We start from the raw sequence: 19758 nt of genomic DNA on the forward strand, positions 1-19758 counted from the left end.
TGCTGAGCTGGGTCCTTTGCAAGGGGTCAGAGTCTGCACTGAGGGACTGTGGAAAACAAGAAATGAAACAGTATAGCATTTCTCATGGCTTTGATGCTGGAGTGAGGTGTTCAGGTAGGAGACACTGATCTAGAGTTTATCATCATGATCCATCAGTCCATCCTCTCATTTCCACAGCTGAGAGCTGTGACAACACTCCTCACTGTAACTACTGTATGTGTCTCTCTACCTGTGTTGTATCAGTGGTACAAACACAGGCAGGAGACCCTGTCTGAGTGTCATGCTCTGTACACCTAGATCCCTGTGATTATTCATGTCTTTCCGGTGTGTCTTATTGTGTAGCCTATTTACTTCCTGTGTCTGCTCTGCTCCTTGCTCAGCATTAAGGGTTCGGATGTCTTGAGACCACCTAGCACCAAGTCCTCTCCTCTGCGGCCTGTGGGCATAGGTTTCTACACGACATCGTCTGACCTCCTGAGTTAATCCCTGTTTTTCTGCTACGGATAGGGTCTATTTGCTCTCCTGCCATTTCATGGCATTTCACTTTTGCTTGCCACTGCTGGCAAACGGAGCAGCAATGTTTTCCTGTTGCTGTTTCAGTTTTAACAGGATAAAGTTGTTAGACTTGTGCCCTTGGCACCCCACATAGGACACAAACCCACTGCCCTGAAATTATGAGTTTCATGCTTTCAAAAGAGCTAGCCAGGGCCAAGGTGATTATTATAGTTGAGGAAAATATCACATGATATTAATAACAGTATTACTAGTGTAAGTAATAATTATATGTTGTGAATAATATTTATTATTATTATTCAATATCTATTGTAATTAACTGTGGAAGAAGTGTAAATTTGGGTATTAAATTTAGGAAAAGTCTTCTCCTGTATTTGTGTGTTTTTGCAGCTGGACAACAGGAAGTGTCTCTGTCTCTCTGAACATGTAGTTTATCCTGTCTGTCCAGGAACTTTAGTGTTAGTCAGTTTAAACAGCCAGACTGTGGTCTGTGAGTATCAGTGCCCAGGTTATATAGTACTGCTCCAGCAGTGCCAGGCTGTGACAGTCCTGGTGTTGTCTAGTGTTTTTCTGTGCCCAGGTCAGACAGTCCTGCTCCAGCAGTGCCAGCCTGTGACAGTCCTGGTGCTGTCCAAAGTGTCAGTCAGTGCCCAGGTCAGACAGTCCTGCTCCAGCAGTGCCAGCCTGTGACAGTCCTGGTGTTATCTAGAATATCTCAGTGCCCAGATCAGACAGTCCTGCTCCAGCAGTACCAGGCTGTGACAGTCCTGGTGTTGTCCAAAGTGTCAGTTAGTACCCAGGTCAGACAGTCCTGCTCCAGCAGTGCCAGGCTGTGACAGTACTGTTCTCTGGGCTCTATGAGTGATGTAGTTTAAATGATTCATAAATGTTCATGAGTTTTCAGTTTCTCTGACTGTTGTTGAGACTACAGGAGCTGCTCCTGCTGACTGTCTAGATGTCAGTCCTCCTTTATTCTCTTTTAAGGCCTCGGTGCAGTATGATTTTTTCACTGTCCTTCTGCACCTCTACCCTGCAGTATTATTGCCCTCTTGAATATTAAATTCAAAACTGAGTTTCTAATTTTTCCTTTTTTTTCCTAACATGACCGAGCATATTAATACTTCAGAAACGTTTAGATTAAATGCAAGTGATGATTTTAATATCTTTTAAATTGAAGATTACAATGATTTAATACAGGTAATCTAAAGAATATAATTTATCTGATTTTATTTTACTTTGACGTACTGTATTATACACACTGTTAATGTGCTCTAATACTGTTAAAATGTGTACAAATGTTTTGTTACATGTCAGGGGTGCAGTTAATAGGAGGCAGGAGTCTCTGCTCTGGCAGAGTTGAGGTTCTGCATGGGACATCCTGGAGTACAATCTGTGAGGCCGACTTTGACATGAAGGACGCGGAGGTCGTCTGTCGTGAACTAGACTGTGGATTTCCAGCACAGCTGCTGAGAGGGGCTCATTTCGGAGAGGGACAGGGGCTGATCAGGACAGAGGAGATCCAGTGTCGGGGAAATGAGACCAGAATCCAAGACTGTCCCACCTCAACCAGGGAGAACCAGAGCTGCACTCACAGCAGTGACATCGGCCTGGTCTGTACAGGTGAGAGCACTACTGTCTGTACTGATCCTCAGCAGTACAAGCACTTCAATATCTTGAAGAAAAATCAAAAGAAAAGATGTGCACAGTTGTTGTCAGTCAATATTTATATATTCTTACATGTAATAATGGTATTAGAAGAGAGTATAGTATTAGAAGATGGAGTAAATGTGATGTTAGAATTTCACACCCTAGCAAACTTCTTAAGCAAGATTATTTAAAAAAATATTATTACTATTGTTCAGACACAATAAACTGTGGTGTATCAAGTTAATTTTACAAAAAAAATATTTATGATAACCCGTCTACGGGTTTGTTTTATTTTACTGATGTGCGACTGAAAATAAACATGACTATTGATTTTTATAGGTTCATCCTTGTCAGCTCTAGACGGTGGAGTCTGGCTTTCAGGAGGAGAGAGTCACTGTGATGGCAGGGTGGAGATTTACTACAACAGCACCTGGGGAAGACTCCTCCAGCACTCCTGGGGCTACAGAGAGGCCTCTGTGGTCTGCAGACAGCTGGGCTGTGGCTCAGTGGTGCAAATATACAACTCCTCTGTGTATGAGACAAGCGACAGTGCTGTGTGTGTGACAGGTATTCAGTGCTCTGTAGTACAAGTCTATAACTCCTCTCTGTATGGCACATGGTAACACTGCTGTGTGTTACGAATGATGTGTCTACGAGTTAGAGGAAGAACACTGTGCGTTATTCTGAGAGTTTCGGAGGGTCGGAGAGAGGGGTAAAAAGGGAAGGAGATCGATGGCTACTTACCCTAGATGCTTGGCTGTAGTTGAAGTCAAGGGACGAAGGTTGAGTATCGAAGGCCAGAGGTTCAGTCAGGAAGAGTATTTCTCAGTAAAGAATGGTGAGGTAGGAGCTCCTAGAAAAGAGTCTAGTACCAAGCACAGACTTGAAGGTAGCGAGGGTTAGAATATCCCAGCAGTTGAGGGTGCGGACATTAGTGTGGTGTCATTGCTGGTTAATTGATCAGCTAGCGCTTGCTGGAATTACCTGTAGGTGTGGCCTCATTAGCGAGAGGTCATTTGCTGGATAGAATGCACTTGCTGGTGGACGTGACACTGCGTGTCTGACAGGTATTCAGTGCTCTGTAGTACAAGTCTAAATCTCCTCTCTGTATGGGACAGTGACAGCCCTGTATATCTGACAGGAATTCAGTGCTCTGTAGTACAAGTCTATAACTCCTCTTGATGGGACAATGACAGTGCTGTGTGTCTTACAGGTATTCAGTGCTCTGTAGTACAAGTCTATAACTCCTCTCTGTATGGGACAGTGACAGTGCTTTGTGTCTGACAGGTATTCAGTGCTCTGGGGACGAGACTCATCTGGTGAACTGCAGTTCTCCACAGATAGTCAACTGTAGTGATGGACAGGAAGTGTCCCTGATTTGCTCAGGTAGGAGCCACTTGGTCTATTTGATCTTTTTTTATTAGTTTAACTATATATATTTTGATACCTGCTGCACTGATCTGGTAGAAGAAGATTGAAGCCAAGATGTCTGAGTAAAGCAGGCTGAGCAGACAGACAAAAGTGAAAATAAACGTGGACAGAATTAAACAATTCACTTTCTCTACCGAAACACACAGGTCCTTCTGTAAAAACTTTCCTGGAGAGTTTGTCTCGGGTTGACTTCTTTGGCATCCTTTCCTCTCTCCAGTGAGAATCACGTCTGTCACGACCACCAGCCAGCGGAGATCAACCCATAAGCAAACTAATCAGCACCAGCAGCGGGTTAATAGCAAGCGCCGCCGCACAAGTTAACACACCTGCACATGCTTTACCGTGCGGCACCCTGTGCTATTTATACCATCATAACCCACTTCCCGCTGCTCAGTATTGAGTTATCTCCCTTAGAGCTCTACCTGGCATACCCTAACCTTATGACACATGGATTTTGGACTTCCCCTATTGCCATTTGACTTCGTACCTCGCCTCTCGACTTGGATTGTTTGCCTCCGGTGTCTGTCCTGGATTTCGACCATCCTTACTCCAATTGACCACGAACTCGCCTCTCGATTCGGATTGTTTGTTGCCTTGTCTACCGGCTACTCCTGCGGCTTCACAGGATCCATATCTCTACATTTGGGTATCCTCACAACAGTTCTCACTACAATTTCAGCTGACATCTTGCCCTCTTTTTAAAAATAATTTCAAAGGGTAAAAATTCACCTCAGCCCCTAAACATCTCCTATAAAGACCCCCCTTCTTTCCAAAACCCAGTCAACCAACCTGTTCTACATAATAACAAATTTAGATTTTTAGGAGACTTTTTTTCACACAACATACTAAATAATAACTAATTTAGATTAAAATCATAATATCAAAAAAACATCTGACTTGTTGTGTAATTTGGAAGGTAATTAGTTACATCAGCACAATTTTACAATTGCTTTTACTAAAGGGTATATGATGTTATCCTATCAATTTTTCTAGGGCTTTAATATATAATTACTTCAAGGGGAGAAGCAGGGGTTGGTAAAGTAGAGAAAAGTAGCACCCGGACCGCAGGGGGGAACCCAGGTGGATTGGCTGACTTGGCAGCCTCCGAAGCACGAAAACAAACACCCATGACACGTGGAGTGTCGGCAGAGAGGCGCTGCCTCATGATTGGGAGCTAGGCTCTCAGGGAAGGAAGACTCCCCTGACTCTTTGAGAGTCACTTTGAGAGGTGCTGCCTTGCAACCAGGCTCTGCTCTCAGGGGATAGAAAAAAGGGGATAGCCCCTTGAGTTGCATGAGAGGTGCTGCTTTGTGACTGGGAACGAATCCCTTAAGAGGGGAAGAGAAAGAGTGCCCCGACTCAAGGAAACATATTAAAGGTGCCGGCTGAGGGGTTGAGAATGAAGGGAAAGCTGCTTGAGAAGGAAACAAAAGAAGTCCCCAGAGTTGCTGAGAGTCGGATTTGAGGCGGCGCCCTGCAATTGGGATAAGACCTCAGGGGACCGAGAATAATGTGGCTGGGGTCCCCTCTGGCTGACTTTTTGAGAACCTCCCCAGAAAGGGTCAAGGTGGTGCTGCCATCCAGAGGTTGGGGAAGCGAGCTTCACTTACCCCCCAGAGATGGAGCCCCAGCCCAACATTTTCTCTCCCAACACCTGTGAGGACAAACAAAGTGTGTGCCAAAGCATAAGAAAATAAAGAAGCAAGAGAAAAGAACAGGAAAGAAATGCGTAGAGGCTATGTGTGAACCTGACCGAACAGTGGAGAGGAAAAAACCCTTGGTGCCAATTCAAGGGAAAACCTCTGGTGGTCTGGAGGAACAGACGCCCCCACTCCGGGCATTCTATCGCATCCACTCTGGGATAATGAGTAGCTGAAATGCCTGAGAGAATGTAAAGGTCAACTGAAGAGGAGGGAGGACAGCTGAGTGTCTTAATTGAATATCCGAGTGAGCTCGGGCAGTGTAGGTGGCAGCTTCAATTCAGATTACTGAATGATCCACAGTGAACTGGATTGGGTTGGAAGAGCATACAGATGCAGCCATTCAAAATGGGTGAGTTATTTTGCGGCATGCCCCGGTGGGCGTGTCGCGGTATCACGCGGTGTCACGTGATGTCACGCAGTGTCACGTGGTTAATCGCACGTCATTTGACGCTCTGCCCGAAACTATCCGGCGTCACCTTGTAAAACCGCCAGGGGGAGCTTAACCTCTCATGTACAGCATTTGAGCCTTTAATTTTGAACAGTGTATTACAGCATGTTAATCTTCAGTCATTAAAATGTTGGTATATTTTATGAAAGCAAGATTGCTCAGTTGGACAAAAGTACACAACCTACCTTTATCAGAAATATTTATGCATCAAAGCCTTTACCGAAGATATTACTAATAGTATTAATAATGGATGACTTTGGACAAGCTGTATACTCAAAGTATAATTTCTTTAGCACATTTGTACAAGCACTTGGAATCTGTCCAAGCCATACTTTGTCAGGCATTTTGTTTTACTTCAACGGGCATAAAAACTTCCTTGCTTTTAACAGGGCATTTCATAATTTCTAACTACGAAAATGATTTAAAATGCGACACCTATCATTCAACTAGAGCTTAAAATATCACAAGGAAAAATACACACCGGTATTCCATTTCTCCCTAAACATTGTAAGCTTCGAAGTCTTTAACTAACGTGATACCGGAGTCAACAAGCATACTTTTAGAATTTGATTAAAAGGGAATATAATATGGAATCGCGTATCTCAAGAATTTAATAACGGTATGATTAGATCCGTGTACTGCGGCAGGGCTGTGTAGGGCTGTTTCGCCTGCCTGCTCATGCGAGCTGTCTTGTAGCCTACTGGTCTAGGTGTGTGACTACCAACTGGTAGGTTGTGTGTTCAAATCCAGTTGGTGCTGGACCTTACAGTTTTATTTATTTATTTTTTAATCGCGTAACATAAACATATTACCGTATGCAAACTGTACTGTATACAATATGTATATGTATATTTAATGTCTTAACTGTGCCCGTTTAAGTATTGAATATTCATATCTAATTTTACCACTGAAGGGAAATCTTAACATAAACATACAGTATATGGCTGGTCTCGGTACTTTAAAGAAAACATACACACCAGTATTCCATTTCTCCCTAAACATTGTAAGCTTCGAAGTCTTTAACTAACGTGATACCGGAGTCAACAAGCATACTTTTAGAATTTGATTAAAAGGGAATATAATATGGAATCGCGTATCTCAAGAAATTAATAACGATATAATTATATTCATGTTGCAAAAGAACTGCAACGGACATAAAAACTCCCTTGCTTTTAACAGAGCGTTCCATAATTTCTAACTACGAAAATGCCAGGTGAAAGGATTTGTAAACATATTTTGTTAAAGCAAGTCAGTTTTTTCTGCAACACATAAAATACATTTTTCCAACAAAGTTTAGCCTTTGTCACTAATGAAACCACTAAATAAAGACATAAATATAGAAATCTTAAGATTTGTTTTATTTAATGTTGGTAGCAGGATGAACTGTCAGAGTGTATATTTTGTTCGCAAAGTTGCTGCAAGATGTTAACAGTGACAAAGGTATTTAGAAATGAGTTATTTCAAGATGAAAAAGAAAACATACACGAAACATGGTTTCATTACGACCAGAATCGGTCTTGAGATATTTTTAACTTGATTTACAGTATTTGAGAGGTATGTCTTAACACCGATACTACAGTGCTTAAGTACTGCTCACGTATATGTTTCTAGGTTTATATTATGCATTTCATACGGTCAAATTACTTTTGAGCAACTAATAAGAAGCGCGAAACGGTATGCATTTTACTTTCGTTTTGTGCTGGGACCCGTGGATTGATTAGAGATATCAAGTACATACAAGTCATTTTTTAAATGTTGTAGTTCGTCTTGAAAAAATGTTACGAGTACATCATCTATCAACAATCACACAGCTTCTGTTTCCATATTGCGGATTTTGGTTAGGTATTATCAAATCCAGTGGCGCTGTTAGTTTACTGAGTCCCATGTCACATGGTCTGTGATTGAAACCTGTAAAACCAGTTTAATTCCTCACAGCCAGCACTCTTCAGGTGTGAGGGTCTTCTGCTCAGAATGAAACGCTAAAATGTTTGTGTATATTCTAATGGTAGTGGGGGCAGGGTGTGTGGGAACAGGTTTGGTTGAAATTGCATTAGAGATCTATGTTCTTCACACCTGAAACATTTTCTCTGAAAGCATTTTCTTCGCAGTTTAGCCGATCTTGTTACAGCATGTTACAGTTTACTTTTATTAACCATATTAATTTTAAGTGCTTAATGTAAAATCTTGTAAAAATATATTTTCATTGTTCAAATATACATTAAGTCTGACTATCATATAATACGTTAAATACAAAACTAAAGAAAAAATAGGGTTAAATATAATTCAAAATATTTTGCTAACAATGTTAACTGTTTATGAATAATAAAATGTATTAACTAAGGAGTAGGATGGCACAATTGTTAGTATGTTTTTTTGGTTTGTTTCTTTTTCATAAATACAACAGTAGTACCTGATGTTTCAGTGGCTTTCAAAATTAAATTATGCATGCAAACCTGTGAACTAGAAAGATAACTAAGATATCCATCCATTTATAATGGTGGCAAAGTGGTTAGCATTGCTATCTTGCAGCACTGGGTTCCTAGGTTCAATTCCCGCCATCCTGTGTGTGTGGGGTTTACATGTTCTCTCTGGGTTACATGGTTTTTCTCCATATGTGTGATATGACTCCCTCTCGCACTCCAAAACATACTGGTAAGTTAATTGGTTTATGGGAAAACTGGCCCTGGTGTGTGTGTGTTTGTGTCTGTCTGTCCTGTGATGGACTGGCGCTATGTCCAGGGTGTATTCTGCCTTGTGTCCGTTGCTTACTGGGATAGGCTCCAAATCCTCTGTACTGGATAAAGAGATTAGAAATGGAAGTAAAGGCACTGTGTGGATGGAACTATACACAGTGTTAGAAACCCACTATGAAATGGCAGCATCTCACTGAGAATAAAATATTTTATACCGCTGGCTTAAGGAAACAGCCTTTCCACCACTCTTGCACATCAGTATCCATACCTAGTTATTTAAACAAATTGCCTCTAATTATAAACATCTTAATATGCTGGCTCTGTGGATCCGCATCAGCTATGTTTGCCCATTCCTTCAATTCATGTGCATCCAACACACAGTTCAATGCCAGCAACTACACATAATCTAAAATACAATCCTTATTTCAGTATCTATGTAAACATATAGTCTGTTAACTTCATCATCTTCATCAAAAGTATGCCTAACTCCATTAGGAAGTGTTCTTGTTATAAGTGTATTCCTCAGCTTTCCCCAAACTATCTTCTTCTTGCCAACATCTCTAGTCTTTTATCCTGCAATAACTCAGCCAACACTTAAATCTCCAAAAGCTGCTTGTGTTAATTTCTTTAAATCACAAATATCATGTGTAAATACTGGCCATGTAATACTCTGCATTGTGGAATAATAGTTTATTTTAAAGGGAACTAGAGAAACTAAGAACTAGAGAAATCAAGAAAGGCTTTTTTTCTAGAATTAATAAATGCACATCCTGTTCACTGGGGAAATTAAATCCACACTGAGCAATCTTCAATATGTTCAGAATATGACAGCAAGAATCCTATCAGGGATGCATTACACCTGTTTTCAAGTCCTTGCACTGGTTACCTATCAGATTTCGAGTCAACTTCAAAATCCTTATCCTCCTTATATACTGTCCTACAACTGTTATTATTGATCTCCGAATTATTGTACTTGACATGACTTCATTCAGCCTTTCCTGAACGTCTATGACAGGCAGAGAGAGTGCTGTTTCTGGTGCGATCTTTTACAGCTGACATTTCACTGTTTTAAACGAACAAGAAATTAGATTGCTCATAAATCACTTATTCTATATAAACACAGCGTAATTGCCCTCCGAAAATCTTCTTTTTCTTGTTCGTTTTAGAGACCTTGATCAAAACTGATTTTAGATGTCAGAAAGGATTTATTTTCTCTGTATTTCCTACATTGCTTTGTCGAGATTTTAACTTTATATCTAAGCTCAGATTTCAACTATAAATCGTACAGTAATTAATAGCAGTAAATACTGATGTTTATACATAAAAAAGTCATGCCTTGGAGTATAGACCCCCAAAGGAATGCCATAGACTCAAACTGCAAAATAAACACATACAGAAAGAAAGTATTTGTATTGTAATTGCAAATCCTGGTACTGTATGAGTGATTGGTATGACTTTCCTCATTACAAATCTCTTATTAGAATTTAAATTTCTCTGTAACTCCAGGTCAGAACAGAGAAAATGTAACTGCCTTAAGGAGTTTACGATTATGAAAAATAGAAGGATAAGCATGATACGTATGTCTTCTGTCATTTTCTAAGTCATGTTACTGAGCACCAAATCTTATTGAGAATATGAATCCATTTAAGGTTTATACCATTAAAGTAACGGTTTATTCCATGCTGAAAATGTTTGTACCAGACTTTTTTGAGGCCTGTTTAATTGTGTCTGAAGTCTGATGTTGTAAATTTTATTGTTAAAAAGATCCATGAAAATGTCACTACTAAAGTTAGCTGGTACTGTTGGTATTGTAAGTGGCAAGTAGATTTTGTGTAGTTGCTAGCGTTGAACTGTGTGTTGGATGCACATGAATTGAAGGAATGGGCAAACATAGCTGATGCGGATCCACAGAGCCAGCATATTAAGATGTTTATAATTAGAGGCAATTTCTTTAAATAACTAGGTATGGATACTGATGTGCAAGAGAGGTGGAAAGGCTGTTTCCTTAAGCCAGCACTATAAAATGTTTTATTCTCAGTGAGATGCTGCCATTTCATAGTGGGTTTCTAACACTGTGTATAGTTCCATCCACACAGTGCCTTTACTTCCATCCATTTCTAATCTCTTTATCCAGTACAGAGGATTTGGAGCCTATCCCAGTAAGCAACGGACACAAGGCAGAATACACCCTGGACATAGCGCCAGTCCATCACAGGACAGACAGACACAAACACACACACACCAGGGCCAGTTTAAATCTAACCTCAGAACCTTTCTTTTCAGAAGACTTAGTGTCTGTATCTGCTTCATTTTCTAATTTTGGTAGCACCTCTAACTGCTTGTCTTTCTTATATGCATTTACTTTGTAATCTGTGGTCCTTTTATCTGTTTTTACATCTACTGTATTGCTTTGAGATGCCACCTTTAATGGTGATATATCAAATAAAGTTTTTTATTATTGTTATAGGGAAACATGATCAGATTTTCCCTGGTTCAGAAAAAAAAGATCTAAAGTATACTAGTTTGTCACTCTTCTCATTCCCTTTGCTAAATGACTTTTCATACTAATCTGATCAATCTAACTGCCAGTTTTCTGTGCTTTCTCTATCCTGCTAGATTTGCAATTATTCTAAAAATTTTTATCTTGAAATAACTCATTTCTAAATACCTTTTTCACTGTTAACATCTTGCAGCAACTCTGCAACAAAATATACACTCTGACAGTTCATCCTGCTACCAACATTAAATAAAACAAATCTTAAGATTTCTATATTTATGTCTTTATTTAGTGGTTTCATTAGTGACAAAGGCTAAACTTTCTTGGGAAAATGTCTTTTATGTGTTGCGGAAAAAACTGACTTGCTTTAACAAAATATGTTTACAAATCCTTTCACCTGGCATTTTCGTAGTTAGAAATTATGGAACGCTCTGTTAAAAGCAAGGGAGCTTTTAAGTCCGTTGCAGTTCTTTTGCAACATGAATATAATTATATCGTTATTAATTTCTTGAGATACGCGATTCCATATTATATTCCCTATTAATCAAATTCTAAAAGTATGCTTGTTGACTCCGGTATCGCGTTAGTTAAAGACTTGGATGCTTAAAATGTTTAGGGAGAAATGGAATACTGGTGTGTATGTTTTCTTTAAAGTACCGAGACCAGCCATATACTGTATGTTTAAGTTCCAAAATTAATATCGTTTATGGACTTCACACGCGTTGCAGTATGCTCCTATTCTTTTTATGCTCAGGCACTAAGATCTCCCTTCTGCTTTGTGAAAGGATGGTATCAAAAGCAATCTTAAGTGGTGAGAAAGCTGTGATCAATGTATTTAAGGGACTTAAAATTAAAAGGAGATGCTTCATATTGCTTGACTAATTTTAAAAACTAAGTTAAAAATGCAGACGCTCCCTCGGTGCGCTGCTCTGGTGCGCTGGCTCTTACACAGTGCCTGTCTGCCGTAAGCGTTACAATATACATACCCAACACTGCTTGTACCCATCTGTCATGCAAATAAAACACCTTGAATTGAATTGAATTGAGGGGAGAGGGGGGGGATACTAAAGCCAATACTGGCTCAATACCCTCAATGGGCTTTGACGTGCTAATGCGTTGGTTTAACAGTCCGGGTGTGGCAGGCTTCCAATGTCAACTCGACTCGATTGGAAGACAATGAACGTATTTTGTGATATTTAGAAATATAAATTTGTTTGGTGCGAGTGAGGTTTATTTTAATCTCTGACCAAGGGAAACGTTTCATTTTTTCAAAGAAATGTTTGTTAAAAAATAAAGTCATAGTTCCATGGGATTCAATCACAGACCATGTGACATGGGAGTCAGGAAACTAACACACAGCGCCACCGGATTTAATAACGCAATAAAAACGCTATAAAATAATGTGACTAGGCACAGAAAAAGTTTACAGCACAGTACAATAATAAATGCTGACCATGACTTTAGAAGCATAAATTACCTTACACTCAATTTAAACACAAGCTGTCTTTTAATCAGGCTAATGCATTTCTACATTTTCTGTATGAACCAGCTTAGAGGTTCATACAGAAAATGTAGAAATGCATTAGCCTGATTATGATTAAAAAACACATAATTAAACACGCGTTTGCGATTTAAATCAGAACACGATTTAAATCAATATAAATGTTTATATTGTAACGCATACTGTCCAGCCTCCATTTCTCTATAAAAATTTACTCTGTTGCACACACACACACTAGAAGCAGGAACCGCTGTCAGAAGGGAAGATATGTTCAAAATATCGCAAATATCGATCATGTTGCGATATTTTGAAATATAAAAGTCAATTGATTGTCCATAATATCGCTATTCTATTTTTTCGAAGAAATGTTTGTTAAAAGAATAGTCCAGTACCAGCTGGATTTGAACACACAACCTACCAGTTGCTAGTCACGCACCTAGACCAGTCGGCTACAAGACAGCTCGCATAAACAGGCACGCGAAACAGCCCTACACAGCCCTGTCGCAGTACACGGATATAATCATACCGTTATTAAATTCTTTAGATACGCGATTCCATATTATATTCCCTTTTAATCAAATTCTAAAAGTATGCTTGTTGACTCCGGTATCACGTTAGTTAAAGACTTCGAAGCTTACAATGTTTAGGGAGAAATGGAATACTGGTGTGTATTTTTTTCTTTAAAGTACCAAGACCAGCTATATACTGTATGTTTATGTTCCAAAATTAATATCGTTTATGGCCTTCACACGCGTTACAGTATGCTCCTATTCTTTTTATGCTCAGCTACTAACATTTCCCTTCAGTGGTAAAATTCAATATCTACAACGGGCACAGTAAAGACGTTTACAGTAAGTCTTTCTCCGACAGACCAACGGACCACGAGTGCCCCGTCGGTCAACCAATCACGCACCGCGGTATTTTGCGTCATCGCGCGTCACGATGCACGACGCCGTAGCCAATTACCTCCGGTACGTGTCTGTACCGCGCACTTTGAATGGCTGCATCTGTAGCTAACCAGAGACTTGGAGAAATGCAGTAATGTTTGTAATAATGTGTAATTAATACTGTGATAACATGTTAATGAGTTGCTTATAACAGACCTGAAGTGTCACCAGAGTTAAACAGCTTCATTCTCGAAATCCGCCGTTTTTTTCCATCTAAAAATGACATCTGCCTCTTGATCCAGCCCCTCCAGCAATTCCTGTTTTCCTCCTCTGCCTCCCAGGATCCATTGGCGATCCCAAGATGCTGGCGGAGGTCCAGAAGTGCCTGACCAAGATCCAGGAGATCCTGCTGCAGATGAAGAAGTTCTGGGAGACGACCGGCATGGCGCTGGACAACCTCAAGCAGAGGACCTTCACCGGAGAGGACATGCTGGACTTCCTGGAGGACTGCGAGATGGACTTCCTGTCCAGCCTGGATAAGGCCGAGCCGATCAGTGTTGTTTTTTTTCCCAGAGCGATTCTGGTAGATCAATCTCAGAGCGGGGGTGGACAGAGCTGTCCTGCCTAGCGTCTCTCTCTGTCGGGTTGAGCTTCTCTGATCTGGTACCTGTTGGCCCAGATCTTTGTCCTGCACTCCCCAGACACTCTGACTTGTCCAGACATTGTGCTGCAGCACCAACAATCCTACAGGCAGCCCCTGAGCTGCTGATGCAGTGGTTACTGTGGCTTCTGATGGGTGCCGTGCTTGTCCAGTATAGGCACGGGTGGTGTCGTGGGGAGGCAAAAGTGTAGCCTAAGGCGATGGAGACCAAAGGCTACGAGATTGAAGAGCAAGGTGGGAGGTTTAGCAGGGGACGCAGGTGATCATGAGCTGTAGCTGTGGATCAGAGAGTAGTCATGTGCTAAACATCCAGACGGCTCCCATTGCCTTCTGGGCTAGAATTCGGTCAGATCCTTCACGGGTCAGGGATAATCCTGCGGGTGGATTATCGCTGCAAGGGTTTGCGAGACATGTGGACCACCCCCCAATGCCTTCTGGGATAGCCCCCCCCCGAGCGAGCAGATGATTCCTGGCGGGCCGATGGGTGCGTTTTGATTCCGATTGGTCCACGTTATCTCCAGGCCTAGGTGCGGCAGGGATAAATCCTGTTGCTCTCAACTGCGCTTCACTGAACGGACTCAAACCCCCTCTCGCACCCAAGATGGCAACTGGCAACCCACTGAAGCTACGCATGTGTGAGCCTGGTCAGTACCTGGAGGGGAGACTTCTGGGAAAAACTAAGGCTGCTGCTGGAAGAAGTGGTAGTGGGGCCACCAGGGGGCACTCACCCTGCAGTTTGTGTGGGTCCTAATGCCCCAGTATAGTGACGGGGAAACTGGACTGTAAACAGGTGCCGTCCTTCTGATGAGACATAAAACCGAGTTCCTGACTCTCTGTGCTCATTAACAGTCCCAGGATGTTTCTCGAAAAGAGTAGGGGCGTAACCCCGGTGTCCTGGCCAAATTTCCCATTGGCCCTTACCAATCATGGCCTCCTAATAATCCCCATCTCTGAACTGGCTTCATCACTCTGTTCTCCTCCCCACTGAGAGCTGATGTGTGGTGAGCGTTCTGGCGCACTATGGCTGCCATCGCGTCATCCAGGTGAGGGCTGCACATTGGTGGTGGTAGTGGGATTCCCCATTACCTGTAAAGCACTTTGAGTGGGGTGTCCAGAAAAGTGTTATATAAGTGTAAGCAATTATTAATTTTTATTATAAGATCTGCTGCTATTTATCCCGACCACGTGGGTCTGATTGGGGAAATGGAGTCACGTGGTTCAGACATCAGCGCCCCCTTTTCCCACAGCAGAAGGATCGCCAGCAGCAGGAGCGTTTCTTCTCTGCCCCGCGGCAGTGAGATCTCACTTTTCCCCGCACCACTCGGCTCAGCCTCACGTCTGTGCTTCTCCTCCCCTTCCCCGCAGATCTGGAAGAGCTTCTGCAACGTCTGCATGCACGTCCGTGGGATGTTCATCCTGCAGTCCAAGGAGGCCTACAGGTTCCTGGAGGTCAGCCCCTCGGCCCTGAGCCAGGAGCAGTGGCAGCATGAGTACGACAGCGTGGTGGCGCAGCTGGACAAGCTGAACCCCCCCACCCTCCGGGAGCTGCCGGACCAAGATGCTGGGAAGGCTGTTGAGGGGCCGAAGTAGGGCGGTGCTTCAAGTCGGGGGGGCTGCTGGGATATCGACTGCTCTGAAGGGGTCGACTTCTCCCTTCGCCCCCATTGTGGGGTTCTTGGGGCTCCGGCGATGCTCTTCACACGCAATAAAAAGTCGATCAGCACCTCTTGCATAGTGGCTTTTTTTGCAGTGATTATCTGTACCAGAGGCTTGACCCCTTATTTCTGGGGGGGCGAGGAATGACGTGCCTTTCGTCGAACCTCTGTATGGTGAAGGCAGATGGGCCTCGAGGGGCCCCTGCTTTCAATCCCCTGCCCATCAGCGGGTCCTCTGCTGTCTCGATCGTGTGGTGCAAGAGGGGACGAAGGTCTGACAAAGATGGCAGCTCGTGTCTGAAACTACATTTCCCAGAATGCATTGGGGTGGGGTGGGGGGGGGGGGGTTGACCTGTGCCATCCTCCGTCACCTGACTGATTTGGAAGCAGACCATTGGTCAGGTGACTGCTTCAAGACAGGAAGCTGAGGACTCTAGGTCTGCTTTCTTCCCGCTGGTTGTACTTCAGATATATAGAACAGCATAGTGCCTTACAGCGCTGCGGCCCCAGTTCTGACTCCTGGAGTGCTCTATCTGTGTAGAATATGTATGTTCTCTCTGTGTCCATGTGGGTTTCCTCCCACAGTCCAGAGACATGCTAGTGGGTTCATTGGCATCTAGGAAAATTGGCCCAGGTGTGTCACCTTAGACTTTTTCTACATTTCTAAATCTCACAGTGTTTTCCTGCTTGCACAGTAGCGGTAGAAACCATGAAGTTAATTCTTACGATCGGCTTTAATTCAGACCTCTGTCTGCTAATTAGACACCCCACCATCCCGATGCTCAGGGCATGACCATGACTCTCCCCCCCCTCAGCTGCGTGTAAAACACAGGAGGAGGAAAGAGGCTGGTTCTCTTTCGTCTGGAGTGATTCATGGGGGGTTTGACTGGATTTGGGGATGGGGATCGGGGTCCAGTCTGTTTACGGAAATAAGCAGCCATCACATTAATAATTCAGTAGATCACACATATTAAAAGAACATGGCATGCTGTAACCTTTCACAGAGAACATTTCAGCTCCCATGAGAAGGTCAGATGGTACCGGCTGCTCTGGTGAAATCCGCCGACATTGTGAATACATCACGAGTATTCATACATACAGTACTAGTATTGAGAAGTAATTGTGAAGACATCCCCTGAGTTGGCTGTTCGTCGCATGAAATACTAGTATCAGGTGCCCTAGTAGTTTTCCCTATTTTGGGCAACAGCCATATAACTCCCAGCTGGCAGCCCCACTGAAGCTCAGCAGGTGTGAGCCTGGTCGGTACCTGGATGGGAGACCTCCTGGGATAAACTAAGGTTGCTGCTGGAAGAGGTGTTAGTGGGGCAAGCAGAGGGTGCTCACCCTGTGGTCTATGTGGGTCCTAATGCCCCAGTATAGTGATGGGGGACACTATACTATAAACAAGCGCTGTTCTTCAGATGAGACATAAAACCAAGGTCCTGACTCTGTGGTCATTAAAAATCCCAGGGCATTTCTGGAAAAGAGTAGGGGTGTTACCCCAGTGTCCTGGACAAGTTTCCCATTGGCCCTTACCAATCATGGCCTCCTAATAATCCCCATCTATGAATTGGCTTTATCACTCTGCTCTCCTCCCCACTGAGAGCCATGACTCCATACTTCACCTCTACATTAGAGCTCCTGACAAGCCAATCTCTGTACTAATCACCGTGTTACTGTCACTAGTAACTAAATTGAAAGTTAACATGAGGACACAGCCAGGACTTGAACTCCTTACCCTCAGGCTGAGAGTCCTGCTCGACAGAGACACAAGCCTTGTGACTGAGTCTCTTTACTCATCAACGTGTTACTCTCAGGAAGAATGTGATTGGGAAGAAAAAGAACAGTTCTCTGGCAGGACTTCCCTTCAGATCCGCACAGCTGCTGTTCCTCGGTCCTGAGTTGAGAAGATTCGTTCCTGTCACGACCGCCAGCCAGCAGAGATCAACTCGTAAGCAAGCTAATCAGCACCAGCATCGGGTTATTATTAACAAGCGCCGCCTCACGAGTTAACACACCTGCAATTGCTCTACCGTGCGGCACGCCGGGTTATTCATACCATTCTAACCCGCTTCCTGTTGCTCGGTATTGAGTTAACTTCTTGTAAACTCTACCTAGCGTTTCTCTACCTTTTTGCCTTCCTGGAATTTTGGACTACACCTTTTTGCCTTCAGACTACGGATCTCGCCTTGCCCCTCGGATTGTTTGCTATCAGTGTCTATACCGGATTTACTACTGCTCTCTTTTCGACTTCGATTCTGTCTCACGTTTTGGATTGTTCGCCACCAGTGTCTTTACCGGATTTCGACCTACCTTACACCTTCTGATTCAGCTCCTAGTTTCGGTTTGTTCGCTTACTTACCTCCCTACGACTCCGGCATCTGCATTGGATCCATTTCACCTCTTCAGAGCAGCATTATAGAATACCGAGCCTTATTATGGATCATGCGGACGCACAGACACTTCGTTCCCTTCTCCCGCAGCATTCCCAAACTATCACCCAGCTTCAATCTTCACTCCAACAGCTCACTAACCAGGTCACCTGGCTTTTTTCTTCCCCTGTTTCGCCGGCTCCTGCACTGATTCCTGTAACGCATTTTGCACAAGCACCTGCTCCAACCCCCGCGGCCCCGCCCACCACTCCCTCAACCTTACCATTTGTCCTCCCGGAGAAGTATGATGGCAAACTTGCAGGCTGCATGGGCTTTATTGCTCAGTGCTCCCTGGCTTTTCAGCTAAAGCATGAGCGTTTTTCTACTCCTCGGGAGCAGATCGGATTCGCCCTTTCCTTGCTCACAGGCAAAGCATTGGATTGGGCAGCAGTATTGCTTGCTAGGGGAGATCAGCTGTTCTCTGACTTTCAGCTTTTTGCTGACCATCTCCAGGCATGTTTTTCTCAAAGCAACCCGGATTTGACTTGCCTTCGGCTTTCCTCTCTTCGCCAGGGCAACTGACCACTGCAAGATTATGTGGCTGAATTCCAAGCCCTCGCCACAGAGTCTGCCTGGAACCCTGAAACTTTGGTTTGCCTTTTCTCTAAGGGTCTCTCGGATTTAAAGGACCACCTGATGCTCAGGCCTCTACCCACCTATCGCTCAGGTGGTTGAATTGGACACCCACAACCAGCTTCGGAGAGCAGAGAGACACCCAGGAAGCAGACCTGTGCACCCATGGATCCTCCCCTTTTGGCACCCACCCTGCCACATGCACCCCTGACCTTGGAGGAAAAGGAAAGGCGCCGTCAGGAGGGGCTGTGTCTGTACTGCTCTGCGTCGGGTCACCTGCTCGCCTACTTGTCCTTCGAGACTCCCACATCCATCTTGAGCTCTCCCACTGCCTACTCTTAGAGTCAGTAGTGCTGTTTTTTCACAATCCTCTTCGGGGCCTTTATTCCCAGCTGAGATTTCATGGATGGACACGCCCCTTCCCCTTTCGGTTTTGGTGGATTCAGGGGCAGCGGGGAACTTTGTGGATGCCTCTTTTGCTAAGAAGTGGGATATTCCTCTTGCTCCGGTTTCACCCCCTGTCTGCATTCAAACTTTGGATGGGTCACCGATTGCTCCTGGACAAATTACCTGGCAGGCTATTTTTTCTATCCCTTACTGTTGGTGCCACTCACGTGGAGAACATTTCACTCCTTCTCCTGGATTCCCCTGCTTACCCTGTGATCCTGGGCCTTCCCTGGCTCAAGAAGGATGATCCCCACATCTCCTGGGCCACCAAGAATGAGATCATCGCCCAGAGCCATGCCTGTCGTGACAACTGTTGTTGCCCACCGCTCAAGGTTGCTGCTGCAGTAATCCCCTTGGAAGAGCAGTCTATTACCCCCCCCCCCAATATGCACATCTGAAACAAGCCTTTGACAAACAGAAATCTCTATCGCTCCCCCCTCACTGCACCTGCGACTGTGCAATAGATTTGCTTCCAGGAACCCTCTCACCCAAAGGACGGATCTACCCCCTCACAGGCAGAGAATGAAGCCCTGCAAGATTATATCAAGGAGACCCTGGGTTCCGGTTTTATTCATCCCTCCTCGTCCCCAGCCTGTGCAGGGTTTTTCTTCATAGGGAAGAAGGACGGCTTCTTGAGGCCCTGTATTGACTACAGAGGGCTGAACTCCAT

The 19758-nt window shown here is 43.7% G+C and overlaps 1 protein-coding gene across 1 annotated transcript; it reads left to right on the plus strand.

Moving 5' to 3' along the window:
* Positions 1-1922: 1922 nt before the first annotated feature.
* LOC148825486 (uncharacterized) lies at positions 1923-15571 on the plus strand. The gene is made up of 4 exons (XM_088926319.1): positions 1923-2133; positions 3448-3546; positions 13662-13876; positions 15347-15571. The coding sequence occupies exons 1-4, from the start codon at positions 1923-1925 to the stop codon at positions 15569-15571; spliced, it is 750 nt and encodes a 249-aa protein (XP_088782445.1).
* The last annotated feature ends 4187 nt before the right edge of the window (positions 15572-19758 follow it).

This window comes from Atractosteus spatula, chromosome 10 (assembly GCF_055471065.1).
Source record: "Atractosteus spatula isolate fAtrSpa1 chromosome 10, fAtrSpa1.hap1, whole genome shotgun sequence".
In the NCBI taxonomy this organism is placed as follows: Eukaryota; Metazoa; Chordata; class Actinopteri; order Semionotiformes; family Lepisosteidae; genus Atractosteus; species Atractosteus spatula.

Bases quoted from the DNA above. Each gene is read 5' to 3' on its own strand.
- LOC148825486 (XM_088926319.1), top strand. From the start codon at position 1,923: ATGAAGGACGCGGAGGTCGTCTGTCGTGAACTAGACTGTGGATTTCCA. The intron at 2,134-3,447 runs GTGAGAGCACTA...TGTGTCTGACAG, and splicing joins CATCGGCCTGGTCTGTACAG to GTATTCAGTGCTCTGGGGAC. The intron at 13,877-15,346 runs GTTGTTTTTTTT...CCTTCCCCGCAG, and splicing joins ATAAGGCCGAGCCGATCAGT to ATCTGGAAGAGCTTCTGCAA.